This window comes from Dysidea avara, chromosome 3 (genome assembly GCF_963678975.1).
Source record: "Dysidea avara chromosome 3, odDysAvar1.4, whole genome shotgun sequence".
NCBI classification, from domain to species: Eukaryota; Metazoa; Porifera; class Demospongiae; order Dictyoceratida; family Dysideidae; genus Dysidea; species Dysidea avara.
In genome coordinates this window covers 21881025-21899150 of record NC_089274.1, presented here as the reverse complement: position 1 = coordinate 21899150, position 18126 = coordinate 21881025, and the positions used below count along the sequence as shown (strand labels likewise).

Genomic DNA, 18126 nt, shown 5'->3' with positions numbered 1-18126 from the left:
TAAAATTGCATGCTTACATACATGCACAGACGTATATGGATACAGTGAATGTGGACACTGTACTCAGAACGTGTAAGGCCAAATAATTTTTGAACATACAAGGTGATCACACAGAATTACGTCACATATATAGCTAGGTTGTATTCGATTGTGGTATTCAATGGGACTTGGCTGAGGGTACATAGATATCTATGCCTATGGTAGATTCAATGTAGGCATGTTTAAAAGCATCGGTCTACCCGTACCGAGTGGTCCACATCAGGTAGGATGTGTAGATGTGATGCCACTATGTAAAGGAGACGATAGTGGACTACTGTTCCGTCTCTACTATCCAACTGAGGCCACCCCTGACTCCGCCGGATATCGATATGCTGCCTGGTTACCCAATGAGCTGTACCTTACGTTGTATGCTAAAGGACACGAAATGTTAGCAAAAGGTCAGTGGAGGAAGCTCTGCATGGCCCACCCACCAAATTTGCTGATGACTCACAGAACAAAAGGCTGCAGCACTTTATGGAGCACCATTGAAGACATCTACTCCACTACCAGTGATAATGTTCTCACATGGAATAACAGGGATGCGTGCAGTCTATTCTGCTACCTGTTGTGACCTTGCCTCTCATGGCTATCTGGTAGCTGCAATAGAACACAGGTATGGTATGTGCATTGTACAAACTGGTATATAGCTTCCGAGTGGTGCTATAGACCCTTTGCAGGTGAGCTGCTGCCATAGCAACATCCGCCATCTTGGAGTACAACCCATTTTGCAACCCTGATAGCATAGGAGAGAGCATAGGTCAACCTTTGCCGTAGAATGCAGAAGAAGCAGCTTTACTTCCTGGGTATTGTTTTACTCTTATAGAAACTAACAGTTGCAAAAAAGGGTTGTACTCCAAGATGGCAGATGTTGCTATGGCAGCAGCTCACCTGCAAAGGATCTATATAATCTACATTGGTATATATGCATGTAAGAATTATGAAAAAATGGATTGAGCCACTCCAGCCAGTGGTACTGCATGCAAAAGTTTGTTCTACTTGAATGTACCCATTAAAATTTTGTTGCACTGACTGACGATATGTGTACATGCTTTGTAGTCAACACTGCAATTATCCGATTGTACTGTAGTATGTACAAGTTGAGCTGGATCCTGAAAAACAGCTAAAATTTAAAAGTAGATTTTTTCTAAGAGAGTAAATATTTCAGCCAACCAGATGATTAGTCAGCAAAGATGTCAACAACAGACATGTATGGCTCCATTACAATTTCGGGAAAGGACTGTAACAGACACTGTATTTTATGGCTTCCCCATAGGAAATGTATGGTGAAAATTTTGATTGGCCGTAAATATTGTGTCAGACATTTGAACAAAAAGATTTTGAAATATTTTTAGCAGTGCTAAAAATGAGCCAAATTTCAAGATCATGTATAATTGTATCCATGAGTTATTAAATGTTTTCGAGGATCCAGCTCAACGTGTGCGTACTATATTAACTGTAATATGCAGTGATGTATAAATTGTTATCTGTGTCATGCACACAAGACATCAATGCAATATTAATAGTGTCAGATTGTGCATACCTGCCAAGTTCTGTGTTAGAACCCGGCATTGTGTATTGCATGTTTGTTCCATTGTGCCTGTTTCTGCTAATGTATTGCATTTCCTTTTGCTGCTTTTGTTTACAATTTCATTGCTAACGTTCTACATGGTGCTTGCTGGCTATGTAGCTACCATTTTCACATGCCTACCCACTTAAGGGATCAGCAATCTTAGCTAGCAATCCAGTCTTGAGGGTATGTATATTGTCAGTATATCAAAAGTTTTTGCTGGTGAATGTAAACTTGTGAAATAGAAAATTGCACTGTAGCAATGGAGGGCTTGTGTGCAAAACATAATACAAGTGATATTTAACAACTGTTGCTAGTCAGCCATGTGTAAGGCAGATTTCAATGCACTGTCAGAAGCTTGGAAACAAATACTGAAAACTAGTTTTAACGCTAACAAATGCAATATTAATTTTCAGTAGATACATAAGTTCATGCATTTTGATAATTTGTGGGCTTTTGACCATGGCTATCCTAACCTTGCAAACATGTCCCATTTATTCTTAAAGGCTGGAACCTTTCACCCTTTGCCATCACATATGGGTGTTGTAATGCACTATAACAACTGCAGCAACCTATGCAGAGAATTCTGTTTGCATTTTCAAAAATTGGTATAAGGCCACTTAAGAATGTAGTTTTTGGTCATCCACCCCTGCATACCACATTGAAGGTCATCATGTTTCTTTGGAAACTTTTTGTCTTCATGGCTTGTATTGCCATGTGGGATTGACTTTCTGTAATGCTTTACTTTTAGCACATAGCTATAACCTTGAAAGAAAGGATTGCTGCCCCCTAGTTCATATCTCAGATTAAAATACTCTAATAGAGCAGTCACATTAATAAAACAAGCAGGTCCAGTGGTTTAAAATTAATAGTGAGTAATGACAATAAGCCTCCTGTCACTAAGGTTTTGAAAACAGAAACTATATATGTTCTCATTTAGAGGTAAAGAAACATGGGGTGGATTAAATGTCAGAATTTCCGCATTCCTTAATTAGTACTGTCTAGGATATACAAAAGAGACCACTAACAAACAAATATGATAGGATACTGATGAATTATTTTTAAAGTTGGCTATCTATATTTTAGACAGGTGTTTGTACTATGTTCATTATCAAATATCAAATAGTTTACGAACTCTCATCTAGAAGTCCCACACGCTTTATGTGGAAACTTTTAGCTGCATTGTAAATGTATGTTAATTCTTCACTTTAAATCTTCTATCTTTGCATAACAGGGACCGTTCAGCTGGGCATTGTTACACAAAGTATTGGAAAAATGACTCTAAAAAGTTTGTGGACCACTGGATTCCTTATAAGAAACTCCCATCATCTGATGAAGAGCTGATATACAGAGCTCAACAAGTAACTGATCTTTACTGTAATAATATTAGTTATTGTGTGCATAGTTGACAATACGACGGAAGGAGATATTACTAGGTTTGGATTTTATCCAGCAACTTGATGGTAGTGGTGAGTTTGAGAACTTGCTGCAATCAGATTTTGACTTTAAACAGTTTAAGGTAGAAACCTGAAGGAGTATACAACTAGTTTAGTTACATATTATGTAGGGAAAGTTGGACTTGGTACATACTGCAGTGATGGGTCATTCATTTGGTGGAGCTACCACATTGACAGCTCTTGCTGATGATAAACGATTCCAGTGGGTAACATGCGATGTATTTGCATGTTACCTACCACATGTTGTATCTCAAGATCATCATATAGCTGCTAAAGTGTAATTAGGTTTCACAAGATTTCCATAATGGTCTAGCCAATTTACATTGTCAGCATTAAAGACCTATAGCTTAATGTACTGCCTGGAGTGCATTAATGGAATCCTGTACAATCCTATGTCCTACTGTCCGTAGGATTTGATGCACTCCTGTTATTGTGCTTTACCTTATGCCATCTTGCAAGCACACTGAAATGATGTGAGTATGCACGTAATCTTAAACAGCAGAGCTGTGTGTAGCTACATAAGCAAAGACAACTGTAATATTGAACTATTGTGCAGTAATTACCTATACATGTCTACCACACAGGTGCAACATGACAACACGAATTAGTACTACATAATGTATCAGTACCTGCCTATACGGTGCAGGCTGAGTTTTGTATGGTAACTCCCACCTGTTCTCTTTACTTCACATACTTATTGTCATCACCTTCATATGGTAAAACCAAGAGTTAATGATGTGGTAAGAACAAAAGCACTTAAAATAATAAGATAGAAAAAATAATGTCGAAACAGGTATAGGCAGGTAGTGAGAGAATAAAGGTACGGCATGAAAGTTATACAGATAGTGAGAGAAATAGCATGAAAAAAACAGAAAAGGCTGTTACCAAAAGAGCTGCCAAAGGCAATAAAAGTTGTAACAAAAAAGGTTGTTGAAGGAAAAAAAAGTGGTAATTAAAAGGTTGGCTAAAAAGAAAACAAAAACAGCAATACAACTGTGATTTGATCTCACACCCTAGTGCTTTCACCTTTTATGTTCTACCGTATAGACTAAATATGACTTGTGATCAGAGTGTGTTTATAAAAGTTGTTTATAAAGGCATGCGCAAGTTGAATGGAATAGGTGTTTACTTGCGGTTTGCATGCGGTTTATAGAAAGAATCCGAGCGAATTTTGCTCTACACCCTTGCATTTTACGCTCTGTATAGACAACAAACGACAGGAGTTAAAAGCTTCTTTTAACAATCGGCAAAGCCAGATGGTAAGTGCTTCATGAGGCACAAAACCATGCCTATACACGCAGTGGTTAGTGAGATAGCTGACTGACCATAGACAGACAGATGGACGGCTTTTACATATGCATTGTAGCACTAATACACAAGCATTAGGCATAGCCTCATGTTCTTTAAAAGTGACATTCATGTGCATATGACATAGCTATTTATTTATTTTTATTTAACCACAAGGATAAGGTTAGCTACATGAATTTTAATGCTTGGTTTCCATTGCAATATTTGGAGATGCTCCTGTACGTAGTACTTAGTGCATAGCATATAATATGCAAGATGGTCTGTTCTGCATTGTAGGGCAGGTACCAATGCTATAGTATTAAATTACAAATTGATGTCTTTTGTTGTCAATAAGTTAAATGTTATCAAATGATGCTACATGTATAACCTGCATAATAGGACAGGTACTAGAACCATGCACATCGTTTACACCTAGCTGTGTGCTAAACATATAAGCATACACATTACTACAGTTTTCTTGGCTTAACTACTGCAGTTCTTCAGGTGCAGGAGTACCTGCATGCTTCCCATCACGTTGGTGTACTTTGCAGGATGGTGGACTCTCATGCACTGTAAAAGTGATATCACTATGGATGTTGTAGGGGATGAATGATACTAATGTGGTCCCTGCATGCAGGGCGGATATACCAAATTGAATGCTAGTTGGATATAAATCTCTTGATATATTATGCACATTTTCATACTTCGCAAGATGTAATTCTAATGTAAGTTTATGTCCCATGAAACAACGGTTACTTCATTGAGTAAAATGGCTTATTAATTTGCTTACCTGCTTATCACTAACTATATTATATATACAGCCGGATTTATACGAAGGTACACATAGGAGAAAATGCACCCATACTGCATCATTTTTACAGAGTGGGTATAGCACTTGACACATACATGATGCCAGTGGAAGATGGTATAGAAGACAAGGTGGAGCAGCCATTATTGTTTATCAACACTTGGAACTGGCAATGGCCTGAGAACATCAATAAAATGAGGCAACTGGTGGACATTAACTCTCAAACTGATAGCAGAAGTAAGAAGTTTGACAAATGGTAGTAATCGCATATCTATCTACATCTTTATTTTTAGAGTATTCCACTCGACAACTAATAACACTTAAGTATGTGCATTTGTTGTGTACATTGTATCCGATGCTCTATTGGTATAGGGGAACATACCACACAGACCTGTGTGACATTGGTTTTGTGTTACCCAGTACTTTCTGGTATCCAACTAGTCCCAATTTAACAAGCATCCATGTGACTAACGTGAGGTTGTGTGTTTCATTTCTAAAGAGACACTTGTGGAAAGGTACGTGATTTTATTTTGTAGTGTGAACTCTTTGTAACAGTGCATGCCTTAACATTCATGCATCTCTGTAGTCTTGCACACTGTGTACTCTCACATACGACATTGATGATTAAACATTGGAGAAATTCATTTAATCACTAGATGATGCTTTTGAGCTCCCAGCCCATTGCCATATGTCTCACATTGTCACTTTGAAATGTGTGATGCAGGAACTATTAAAAAGAGAGGCTCCACAATGGAGCATGGAATTAGTAGGCATCAGTATAGTTAGTACTTCAAAGCAAATATTCACTCCCCAGCAATGTTTCACTGTCATTTAGACCTTAAGAAATGCAATTGAAGCCTAGCTCCCTATCTCAGAGTGTAAATCTTAAAAGTTTTCCAGGAGCATGCATGCATGCATACCTGCTTCAAGTTTTACATTACCCCACCCCCTTACTCTTTGGCCTGCCCTGGAACTGTGCCAGCAGAACAATGATTTCACAACATATGCTGAAAAAACTGTGTATGAAAGAAAATTACTCAATGTCAGATTGCATGTCTGGGGGAGCATGCCTCTTCCCTCCTGATTTTGCATACTTCACATGCGATGAGTGTACATGCAACAAAAGTTTGGAAAACAGTCATCAAAATTTCAGGAGCTGCCCATGCAGCATAGAATCTTGTGATTACCATGCAGGCCAGGCCAAACACATGCACACACTACACAGTATTGCTACTACTACTACGGATTTAATGAAATTCTACATGTACAACACATTGTACAGACAATAGTAATGATGTAACAAGCCAAAGCCTAAGCTACATCATACACAAATTAACATTCCTAAGAACGTCAACTGTTCCAAGAATGGCTGCCTTCTGCAAGGTGGCAAAAACTACTTCATTATAGGCTGGAATCTTCTTCAGATGGCTCTTCTGATTCTTTGAAACTATTCCAGAGGCTCCAAAAACAACTGGAACAACCACTACTGGCTGACAATAAGTCCTTGACATCTCCCCTGCTAACCGCTGGTACTTGGTTACCTTCTCATTCTCTTTGTCAAGAACATTAATGTCAGCCAGACTACTACTACTACTACTACTACTACTACTACTACTACTACTACTACTACTACTACTACTACTACTACTACTACTACTACTACTACTACTACTACTACTACTACTACTACTACTACTACTACTACTGCTGCTGCTGCTGCTGCTACTACTACTACTACTACTACTACTACTACGGATTTAATGAAATTCTACATGTACAACACATTGTACAGACAATAGTAATGATGTAACAAGCCAAAGCCTAAGCTACATCATACACAAATTAACATTCCTAAGAACGTCAACTGTTCCAAGAATGGCTGCCTTCTGCAAGGTGGCAAAAACTACTTCATTATAGGCTGGAATCTTCTTCAGATGGCTCTTCTGATTCTTTGAAACTATTCCAGAGGCTCCAAAAATAACTGGAACAACCACTACCGGCTGACAATAAGTCCTTGACATCTCCCCTGCTAACCGCTGGTACTTGGTTACCTTCTCATTCTACTACTACTACTACTACTACTACTACTACTACTACTACTACTACTACTACTACTACTACTACTACTACTACTACTACTACTACTACTACTACTACTACTACTACTACTACTACTACTACTACTACTACTACTACTACTACTACTACTACTACTACTACTACTACTACTACTACTACTACTACTACTACTACTACTACTACTACTACTACTACTACTACTACTACTACTACTACTACTACTACTACTTCATTAAACATGTACATTGGTACAGAATACAATAATATATCAAACTTAACCCTAAGATATATTACAAGTTAATGTCTCTTAGAACAAAAACTGTTCCTACAATAGCTGCTTTCTGCAAGTTTGCGAACAGGCTGTCAGAAAAAGCTAGTACTACTATTATTACTACTACTGGATTTCATTAAAATGATTACACATGTACGTTTGTACAGAAATTCAATGATGTACGAGCATAAAGGCTTAAGTAACACCATACTTAAAATTAATGTCTCTCAAAATTGAAATAGTTCCAAACAAAGCTGCTTGTTGGAGCTGCTGAAACAGACTACTGCTGTAACAAGGTAACTTCTTCAGATAAGTTTGCTGACGACGCGAAACAACACCAATGTGTCCAAAAACAATTGGGATGACTTCAACTGGCTGATTATAACAAGTTGAAACTTCTCTAGCTAGTGGCTGATACTTTGAGACCTTCTCATCTTCTTTCTCAAACACATTTACATCGGCTGGGCATGAAATCTCTACAAACATTATACAGTGGCACTGCTTCATAAAAACAACAATATCTGGTCTAGTTGTTACTTGATATTCGAATGTTGGTAAATAATCCAAATCCCGCAAGCATCATTTTCTATAACAGGCAAAGGTTTGTGGGAAAACCAAGTGTTGGATGGCAATGGAAGGTTAAAAGATTTGCATAAGTGCCAGTGCACTACTCAAGCAATCATGTTATGACGCTCAATATAACTAATTGAAGCTAGAACAGGACATCCAGCTAGAACATGCTGAGTAGTCTCATCATTGGTCAGCACAGAGCCTGCACAGCAATGATGGAACAGGAGATCTTATAATTTTTGCCTGATACACTCTGGTACATATCACTTGAAAAATGAAACTTTCGGATTCACTATGTAGGGAGTGTTTCAACCAAAGGAAGCATTAATGTTATCTGATCTTACATGATTGAAAATTTTGCCATGAAGAGGCTACTCACACAATGTGGTATGAAGCTTCTGCCACTGGGCATGGCAGATTGCATTCTTTAGCTGTCCAGAAGTGAAACGAGAGATGTCATTTAATTCCAAATCAGAAGCAAACTTGTTAGTTTTTGATAGCAAGGACTTAGAAAGTGGAGATTGGGAAATTAAACCAAAACACTCCCTAACCAAGATGTTTGAAGATGGTGAGAGAGCATCAGTAATCGTCTCTGGTGCATATGCTCAATATTCACCAGTCCACTACCTCCCATATGGTGAGGTAGATACAAACACTCAATTGCAGAGCGTGGATGATGGCTATTCGAGGAGGTCATAACTCTACGAGTCATCACATCAAAATGGGAAAGTTCAGCTTTAGTGCATTCAACAATCCCAGAACCATATGAAAGTAGGGGAACACAATAACCATTAGTGGCCTGCACCTTAAACCTACCATGAAGCAATGACTTCCACACCACTTTGAGTCTCTTCAGCAATTCTGCAGATATTGCCTCCTTACATTTTGCATGATCAACACCACCAGACTCAGGAAAGCCTAAATAGCGGTAGGTTTCATCATAGGCCAATTCACCAATCTCATCACCAATTGTTAATACAGGGCCAGTAAACACCGACTTTCCTCGTTAATTTGGCACACTTGCTGATGCCAAAAGACATTCTTATATCATCAGAAAATCTTCTCACCAAATCAACCATTTTCTGTAATCCATCATCATTCTGGGCAAAAAGTTTAAGATTGTCCATATAAAGTAAGTGAGTTAAGTTGCCTGTTGGTGAAATCTCATAGCCCTTCAACTTATCCAGCATATAACTTAGGGGGTTCAGACACAAACAGAATAGCAGCTACTATTGCTATTACTACTACTACTACTACTACTAGCTACACACACACCTGACACACACACACCTGACACACACACACCTGACACACACACACCTGACACACACACACGCACACGCACACACACACACACGTACACTGAACATCTAGCTGGCTAGTATAGCTTATATTCTCTTGCTTGTATGTTTTCCACAGACTCCACTTACCCAGTCAAAGACCTCGATGAGATTGACACAGACAGTTCAGGAATAGTGTATCATGGTACTAATGTGGAACTTCAGTCTAAGTTATGATAAATATATTTTAAAAAATTTTCTAATTTGCTTATGAATTTGTGAAAGCTGTAGAGCTAGAGGGTAATTTCCTGTCAGTGCATGGGTAGGGATGACAGCAGCACTGAACGGTAGCGTGTGTAACTAACACTAGCTATATACACGTGATTAGTAACGATTAATAGTAGACGTCATATAATCGATTGTGGTATTGAGGGACGATTGATGAGGTAGTGTTAGATCAGTTAGATGGCCACTACTGGCGAATCTTCTGCGGCAACAAAGGATCCTGGGTGGAGGAAGGCTGGCATGTTTAAAGGTATTGGTCTACCCGTACCGAGTGGTCCACACCAGGTAGGATCTGTGGACGTGATGCCACTGTGTAAAGGAGACGATAGTGGACTACTATTCCGTCTCTACTATCCAACTGAGGCCACCCCTGACTCCGGATATCACTACCCGCCCTGGTTACCTGATAGCTGCTACGCTAAAGGATACATGTTGCAAAAAATGCCTTCCTTCGTGGCTGGAGCAGTAGGATCATTAGCTACTATGTTTTGTGGTGAGTACTAAACATAATTAAGGTACTAAACTCTAGCTGTGGTGTTCACAAATTTGATGAGTACAGGGCAGAACATTGCAGCACTTTATGGAGCACCAGTGAAGACATCTACTCCACTACCAGTGATAATGTTCTCACATGGAGTGGTTGGGATGAGAACTACTTACTCAGCTGTTTGTTGTGACCTTGCCTCTCATGGCTACCTGGTAGCTGCAGTAGAACACAGGTGGGGTGTCACATACACCCATACATGTACACACATACATGCTCATGCGCACACACACACGCACAATAGCTTGCAGTATGCAAAATTGTGTTTTAAATTTTAAAAAAAAAGAACCATGTGATATGTATTTTGTTACCAGTTTGACACTAAAGAACATGCAAAAAATCTCATCTCACTAATGCTATGGTGTTTCTACAAAATGGGTCCATCACACCTGTTAATTCTTGTATTTCACTATTAAAATCACCGCTACATATTTTGGTATCACTTTTTTTCTGTTTTCAGGCCTCAAATATAGTTGGTAACACCTTGAGGACAAAGCCACAATACTATATGAAAATTTGACACCAAAAATAATAATAAAATGCAGAGTTTCGGCATCAAAATAAACTTTTTCCTTGTTGCTTGCTAAACTCTTCTCAACAATGTTTTTGTGTACTGTATGCATTCAAGGGTGTCGCATATGTATATTTAGTATAATACCAAGGTATCATATTTAAATTATCGGATAAAAGTTTTATTGTGCACAGCAAGCAATTTCAGTATCAACTAACCCAGTAGATTCCCGCTATCACAAACAGTGCCTATGACCTGTGTTTACCCTATTGGTAGCAATATTGGTCTTGGATACCCAATAATGTGCATAGCTAAATGTGAACCAGTATTGTAGTATAACCTTCAAACCCTGGCTGAATAATATGGTTGGGGGATAAAAAAGATTATCTAGATACCTAAATCACCTATAGAAAATAAGATAACAAATTTGCTTATTGAGATAATAGTAAATCTCTGTAATCTGTTGTAAATCAACCACAGTCAGATGGAAAACTTGTAGAAGGTGTCAAGCTAATTGGGGAAGTGATAAATCTTCTGACTTAATAAGCACTATGTCAACATATATGTAGAACTGTTTACAAAAATATCGCTTGCATTATCGAGATAATATCGATCAAATAGTTGTTACTTATCGAGATATAGGTTTTACTATTATTGCACAACCTTACTGGATAAATGAAAATCTCTATAAAAGCGACTGTAAAGTCACTACAAATATACAAGTGTGAGGTTAATACTCTAATACAGCAGTCATTCTAACATTTGGTTGAAATGTACTTGACAGACAGCTTAATTAACTGAATAAGTGATGTTCCACTGTGACATACTGATACTCACATGGTCATATATTACAGGGACCACTCATCTGGTTACTGTTACACTAAGTGTAAAAAAGATGGCTCACAAGAATTCGTGGACCACTGGATTCCTTATGGCAAACCTCCATCATCTGGTGTCGAAGAGCTGATATTCAGATTTCAACAAGTAACTAATCAATATTGTAGTAATATTAGTGCTTATTGTTGTTGTGTGTGTGTAGTTGACAATACGACGGAAGGAGATATTACTAGGTTTGGATTTTATCCAGCAACTTGATGGTAGTGGTGAGTTTGAGAACTTGCTACAATCAGATTTTGACTTTAAACAGTTTAAGGTAGAAACCTGAAGGAGTATACAACTAGTTTAGTTACATATTATGTAGGGCAAGTTGGACTTGGTACATACTGCAATGATGGGTCATTCATTTGGTGGAGCTACCACAGTGACAGCTCTTGCTGATGATAAACGATTCCGGTATGTTTGTAGAACTTATACATTACTGGGTTTGGCAAAATTTATTGAAATTATTGTCATCCATGTAGCATATAACTCCATCTGCAGAAGGGCTTTACCTGCATGCATTTGTACACATTTATGTAGTCTGTTTAGACTCTGTTAGTCTGTAGTAGTTTATGTACACTGTTACCATTTGGCTTCTGTCCACCTCATGTAATTCCATAAGTGACCACGCACAAATCATGAATAAACAAATATGTGCTGCATTTTATGATGCAATTAAAGATTGGTATATGTTAGTGAACTTCAAGTACCATTAAAGCTTTTAGAATATCAAAATTTCAGTAGTAATGTGCAACAAACACTTTGTTGACAAGAAGAAGTGGGCCAGTATTCTGTACAACACCATTGGTGTGAGATCATATGCAAGGGCGTATTTAGGGGGTTCCGGAAACCCCCTTTGAAATCTTGCAGCAAGAACACCAAAGTGAAACCATCATAATTTGGCTACACAAACATACAGAAAGATGGGAATAGAGCAAAGCTACAGTGCATATAATAGAAGACTTGCTTAAAAAGGTTTTAGGGAGAACAATTAAGAGTATAAATTTAACTATATGTGACCTAATTTTAGAAAACCGTCGATATCCGCACAATTTTCAAAATGCATTTTATTTGTTCTTTGTTTTCTACAGGGACAGAGGAATGGACTAGCTAAGTTTCAGCTTCATAAGTTAAGCAACATGGGAAATACAGCACTAGACAGCTGGACGAGCAATAAATTTATATGTACAGAAGCTATCGAGAAAAGAATCTACAGGCACTTACATAAACCATCATAACTTACTGATACAACGGTGTACGGAATTGCATCTTGGCTCATTGTGTTCGCCATGAATTGGTGCATCCACCAAGGTATAGTTTTTGCCACAGACATACTTCTGTGTTCGAGAAGGAAGGCAAATTCACTGAAAAACGATTGTTGGTAAATTCTTTTGTCACCGCAACGTAAACAAATGTATGTAACTTTGAAATCCTTTCATGTATGAAGAAGAAACAACTATTTTTGTACTCCCTATGAACAGGCGAACACAATGATGCCCAGGATTTGTCCATTGGAGGCTTAATTCGCCCACCAGTGAGGTGGTAATAACTTACGTAATTTTTTTTCTGGAGCTTGCATTTTTTGCCCATAGTTTTTAAATGTGTTTTATTACAAAAGTACTATTATGTGTATATTGACGGTTTTCTAAAATTTGGTCACATATACTGAAATGAGATTGAGACACTCTAATAGAGCAGTCAGCTGTATTCCAATAGAGCAGTAAAAAATACTCTAATAGAGCATTCATAATGGATTGCAGGTATAATTTTATTAAAGAATAATGTTAATGCAAGACTAGCTTGAAACATTTAATTTTAAGTTTTTAACTGCAGAATTTGGATATTGGATAACTACCGTAACAACACTCCTGACCAACCATACTAACTTAAAGGGAGCTAAGTAACTAATTATATTGAAGATAGCATATATTATCTATAGAGCATGAGCTAGTAAATTTTGAAGCATTTGATGTTCAAAATCTGTCAGACCCCTCACTACCAAATCTGGAAACCCCCTTGCTGGATACGCTCCTGATATGTTCACTTCTTTAATATTATTGACTATTGTAGGAGCTCAACTGAGCTATTGCAGTATGCAGTTCTTCTAGAAAAAGGCAACACAATGAAAAGCCACTGGTTGAGTTCTTGTGAATATGTAGTCATGCAGTGATGGTACCTAAATATTGTTTTTAAAATACTGTTCTGTTGTACTTGCCAAACATGACTAGGTATATCACCACATTCACTGGCGTGATTTGATAATTTTATTCTCAGTTTGATTACCCATGGAGTATACAATAGGGCTGGGAGATTATATCGATTATGGGATTAATCGTGATTGTCTTTGAACATTGTGATGTTGATATGTATGTAACAATCGTGATGTCGTGACATCACATGTTCATTGTGTGAATAAATCTTATAAGCTTACCTGTTAGAAACCATTGAATTCTAAGGATACTATTATTTGTTATACTGTTTGTATTAAACTATAACTGCCTACTGCCTTAACACAAGTTGTACAAAGTCGTGCATGCATGATGCTGATATAACATCATGATAGTTATCATAATCGTAATATGTTGCATTCTACAATTGTGAAAGTAGCAAAATGTCACAGCCCTAGTATACAGTAGATTTTAGTAAGCAAAAGATAATGTGCAGTACAGCAATGTGCTTTTAAAATTTGGCGGCTGCCTTTATTTTAAGATCTGAAGTATCCCCCATTGTACGATACGTTTATACCGAAATCTGTATAACTGATGATAGGAGTTTACGTACATTTTAGAAATGCCTTACACCTGTGCGAGAAAGTATTTTCTATACTGGTCCGTTCTCCATAAAGATTGAGCACATTCATTGCAAGGTGTGCTGTACATTTTGCTCCATGTTAATTGTTTGTACTCCACTGCTCATGGTAGCTCCTGGAGATTCACGTTGCTTGTAGGACAGTTTATCATCTGTTGTAATATCTTTAAAAAGAAAAGTGTTGCCATATTTTAAACTTTTGTTACAGAGTGGGCATTGGCCTTGACACATACATGATGCCAGTGGAGGATGGTATAGAAGACAAAGTGGAGCAGCCATTATTGTTTATCAACTCCTGGACTTGGCAATGGCCAAAAAGTGTCATCAAAATGAAACGGATTGTAGATGTTGGCCCTCGTAATGACAGTAAGCAGTTAAAGTAAAGTATACACATTGTTGCCTTATATTGTTTATACTTAATATAGAGTATCCCACTCGTCAGCTTATTACAATTCGGTATGTGAATCTGTTAAGTGTCTGAATGTTACCTGTTGGTCTAGAGAAACTAACCATGAGGACCATTCAGATGTTGGATTTATCTTACCTTCACGTCGATCCCCTGTCAGTCCAGATGTGACAACTATTCTCAGAACTAACATGAAGTTGTGTATTGCATTTCTTAACAGACACTTGTGGGAAGGTAAGCCATGAAAGTTTCTTATATAGCAGTGGGCAGCAGAAATGTACTGAGTTATACTACTACTACTACTACTACTACTACTACTACTACCTGATAAAGCTGGACTTTGGGGTGGGGTACTTATACACAAAAAAAGTACCATGTAGGCTGTCTTACTTCTCAATCCCTTTACCATCTGACCATTTTATCAAGCATCCTGCTGGCCAAAATTCTATAGAAACAACCTCAAATACTCTTTTAAATACTATGTCAAAGCAATTATAAGCATGAAATGTCTGTGCTTGTATTTCTCTGTTAAAATCAGTATTTCTCTGTTAAAAGCAGCTGTCAACAGTGTCAAGGTACAGCAATTACATAGAGTTTAAAATAAGACCACCTGGGGTCTAGTAATCCTCAGGTCCTGTGGTAATGCCTTTGCTTTGCTCAGGCACCATGACACAGGGCCTTCGGGTAACTATGTAGATCCCTGGGGTCTGCATAGGCAACCAAAAGCATCAATCATAATGCTAGTATAATAGGTGTGCTTTTCTAAAATGCACAACGTATGCACCAAAAAGGAAGCAAATAATAAACACAATACATATTATCATCACCGCGTTTTATATTTGAAAACATATAATAACAAAATAACAGTTACTTGGTTGGTTATTTACACTATGCAGAAATAAGATCAAGACACTCTAATAGAGCAGTCGCTTACTCTAATACAGCAGTCAGGAAACTAATAAAACAGTCAGTTCTCAATGATGTTGAAAGCATAATAACCTTGATTTTGAGCGGTTGCTCAAAAGCATAATAGGTGAAAAATTGAGCATAATAGCCTGGAGCCTACTACTAGTCATAATTATGTACAATAAAAGCTATTTTTCTGTGGAATACAATTGTTTCCAATCAATGATGTTACGTGTTTGTAAAATTTGTCTACATTCTAGACTCCACTTACCCAGTCAAAGACCTTGATGAGAGTGACACAGACAGTTCAGGAATAGTGTATCATGGTACTAATGTGAAAATTGAGTCAAAAGTATAGATAAAAGAGATATGGCTAACAGAGTTAACTCATGCAGAGATAATATACATTATAATGATTTTTACTAATTGTACATTAGCTGTTGCTATACATTTTATTTTCAAAGTTGTGCACATTCATGGATATGATTTAGGGTTGCAGCTCCCCGGCTGGTCTGGTTTTGGCTGTTCCCTTGGGTGAGGTGGGGGGCATGCAGACCCCCTTAGTTTGGCATGCAGTATAGCTATCTGCCTCCTCAGATGATAATGGCCTAGCCACCTTGCTACAGTTCTGTGATTCTGTATTATTATTAGCTAGAAATTGATGTGGCACAGTGCAAACCATAAGCTTAACTGTCTGCCAGTGTGTCTGTCTCCCTCACTGCAAACTGATGCAGGAAATTGTCTTGTACACCATGGATTTCTTATTGCAATGCCATAATCATAGCGTTTGTAACAGCCATTATTGCACATAAACTAATCACATGATGGAATGACATCAAAACTATACTACTTCCAGGTTAAGAAGAACAAGACTAGCCCCAACAAAGCCATGACCATTATAGTACTAGCTATTAAAACCTCCATGCACTTGTGGTTTTCACAGGGTCTGAGAAACACTGCTGTAAAAACCTAGAGTGGAAAATAGTGTCTCACAGATGTAAAGCAAGTGGTGTGTCTCAAGTATGGTTATAATTCCTGGGCATTGCAAGTTTAGTAGCTAGTTGTGTGTGTTTTTATAAATCACAGTACATTTGCACATATAATACATATATAGGTTTTCAAGACAATAGTTACTGAGTTAGAATAACACTTTGCTTAAGGCAGTTACCATCAGTGGGGACTGATTTGAGTGCAAGGAGGGTCCATGGAGACCTCAGACTTTTAATGGGTGCAGTTTATACTTTATTAACTAGGTGGCTGAATTGGATACTTAAGATAGCTCACATGACTCAGAATACAATTTTCTTGCACTTCTCTAGCTAATCACTAACTTACATAGTTGCTTGATGGTTGCATTCAGCCACTGATATGGTGCAACTGAAAAACCATTGATGTGGTAGTGTGGTTAATTGGGGATAAGGGTTATGTGCATGGCCTTAGCTATCACTGTGTGGGTGTAGCTATAAGTTTCAGAGGCCCCTGCTTTGTTCGTGTGGGTTACACCGGCGTAGTAACCATAGGGGCAGTAGGTGGTGACTTGTGAGTGAGCCGTAGGAGTACTGAACCGTCAGTTGCTTTTGTGTATTGGTGGATGAGAAGCTAAGTTTATGTGTCCTAATAAACAGATGATTATAGTTTGTGCATATAGACACCAGGAAGTTGCTAAAAGGCCTAGTAGTAGTAGAGTCCCATCCATGCATGTGTAATGTAATGTCTATAAACTGTCAGTACTGAATAAGTCATCACTATCGTATATCCTTACAAGCAAACATGCAGAGTTTGAGAAGAGTTTGCTTCTCTGCCCACAGTTTGAGCAAGGCAAAGACTTCAGTTCAGAAATGTTGATTATGTTGTATTTGTAAAAAAAACAAAAAAAACACTACTAGTAGCTATTATTTGTTCAGCAAACCTGGCAGCAAACATGCAATAAGACTATAAAGTAGTTAATGTTATGCATTCATCAGTGACCTTAGTGATAAATGTACATGACTAATAATAAGTAGTAGGCTAGTAGCCTATATGATACTCTAATATAGTACAACCAAATATTTTCATCTCTTGGCACAACTCTTAGGCCAACATAATGAGATTCCTTGTTTCCTGTCACCTTGAAAGCAATCGGGTAGTCACACGGAGGGGGCAGGCAGTTATTATTATCATTATTTTGGTGAGCCTTCAAAATGACAATACATGTCCACCAGGTGAATTAGTTTCAAGCTCGGTTTCAAGCAACAGGATAGATGTTTCAAAGGGTTGTAAGCTTTTCATAAATGCAACAAAGCACTTTCCAAGAAATTTAGTAGCATGCAAAATAACACTTTTAGAGAAGTTTGAATGCCTCCCAGGAAATAAATAGTGGGTATGATTGCTGTAGGAGTGTTATGTTAGAGTTTCTGACTGCTCTATTAGATCTTGAGCAAATAATTCGT

At 37.8% G+C, this 18126-nt stretch overlaps 2 protein-coding genes across 2 annotated transcripts; both read left to right on the top strand.

Moving 5' to 3' along the window:
* Positions 1-5: 5 nt before the first annotated feature.
* LOC136250238 (platelet-activating factor acetylhydrolase-like) lies at positions 6-9642 on the top strand. The gene is made up of 9 exons (XM_066042419.1): positions 6-437; positions 493-652; positions 2841-2967; positions 3012-3125; positions 3174-3265; positions 5232-5395; positions 5452-5482; positions 5531-5673; positions 9498-9642. Exons 1-9 carry the CDS (start codon positions 218-220, stop codon positions 9593-9595), a joined length of 1149 nt encoding a protein of 382 aa, XP_065898491.1. The 5' UTR covers positions 6-217; the 3' UTR covers positions 9596-9642.
* Positions 9643-9741: 99 nt separating this feature from the next.
* Positions 9742-16178, top strand: LOC136250236 (platelet-activating factor acetylhydrolase-like). Its single transcript, XM_066042415.1, has 9 exons — positions 9742-10136; positions 10203-10362; positions 11553-11682; positions 11738-11851; positions 11900-11991; positions 14594-14751; positions 14811-14841; positions 14886-15025; positions 15958-16178. The coding sequence occupies exons 1-9, from the start codon at positions 9824-9826 to the stop codon at positions 16053-16055; spliced, it is 1236 nt and encodes a 411-aa protein (XP_065898487.1). The 5' UTR covers positions 9742-9823; the 3' UTR covers positions 16056-16178.
* Positions 16179-18126: the final 1948 nt, after the last annotated feature.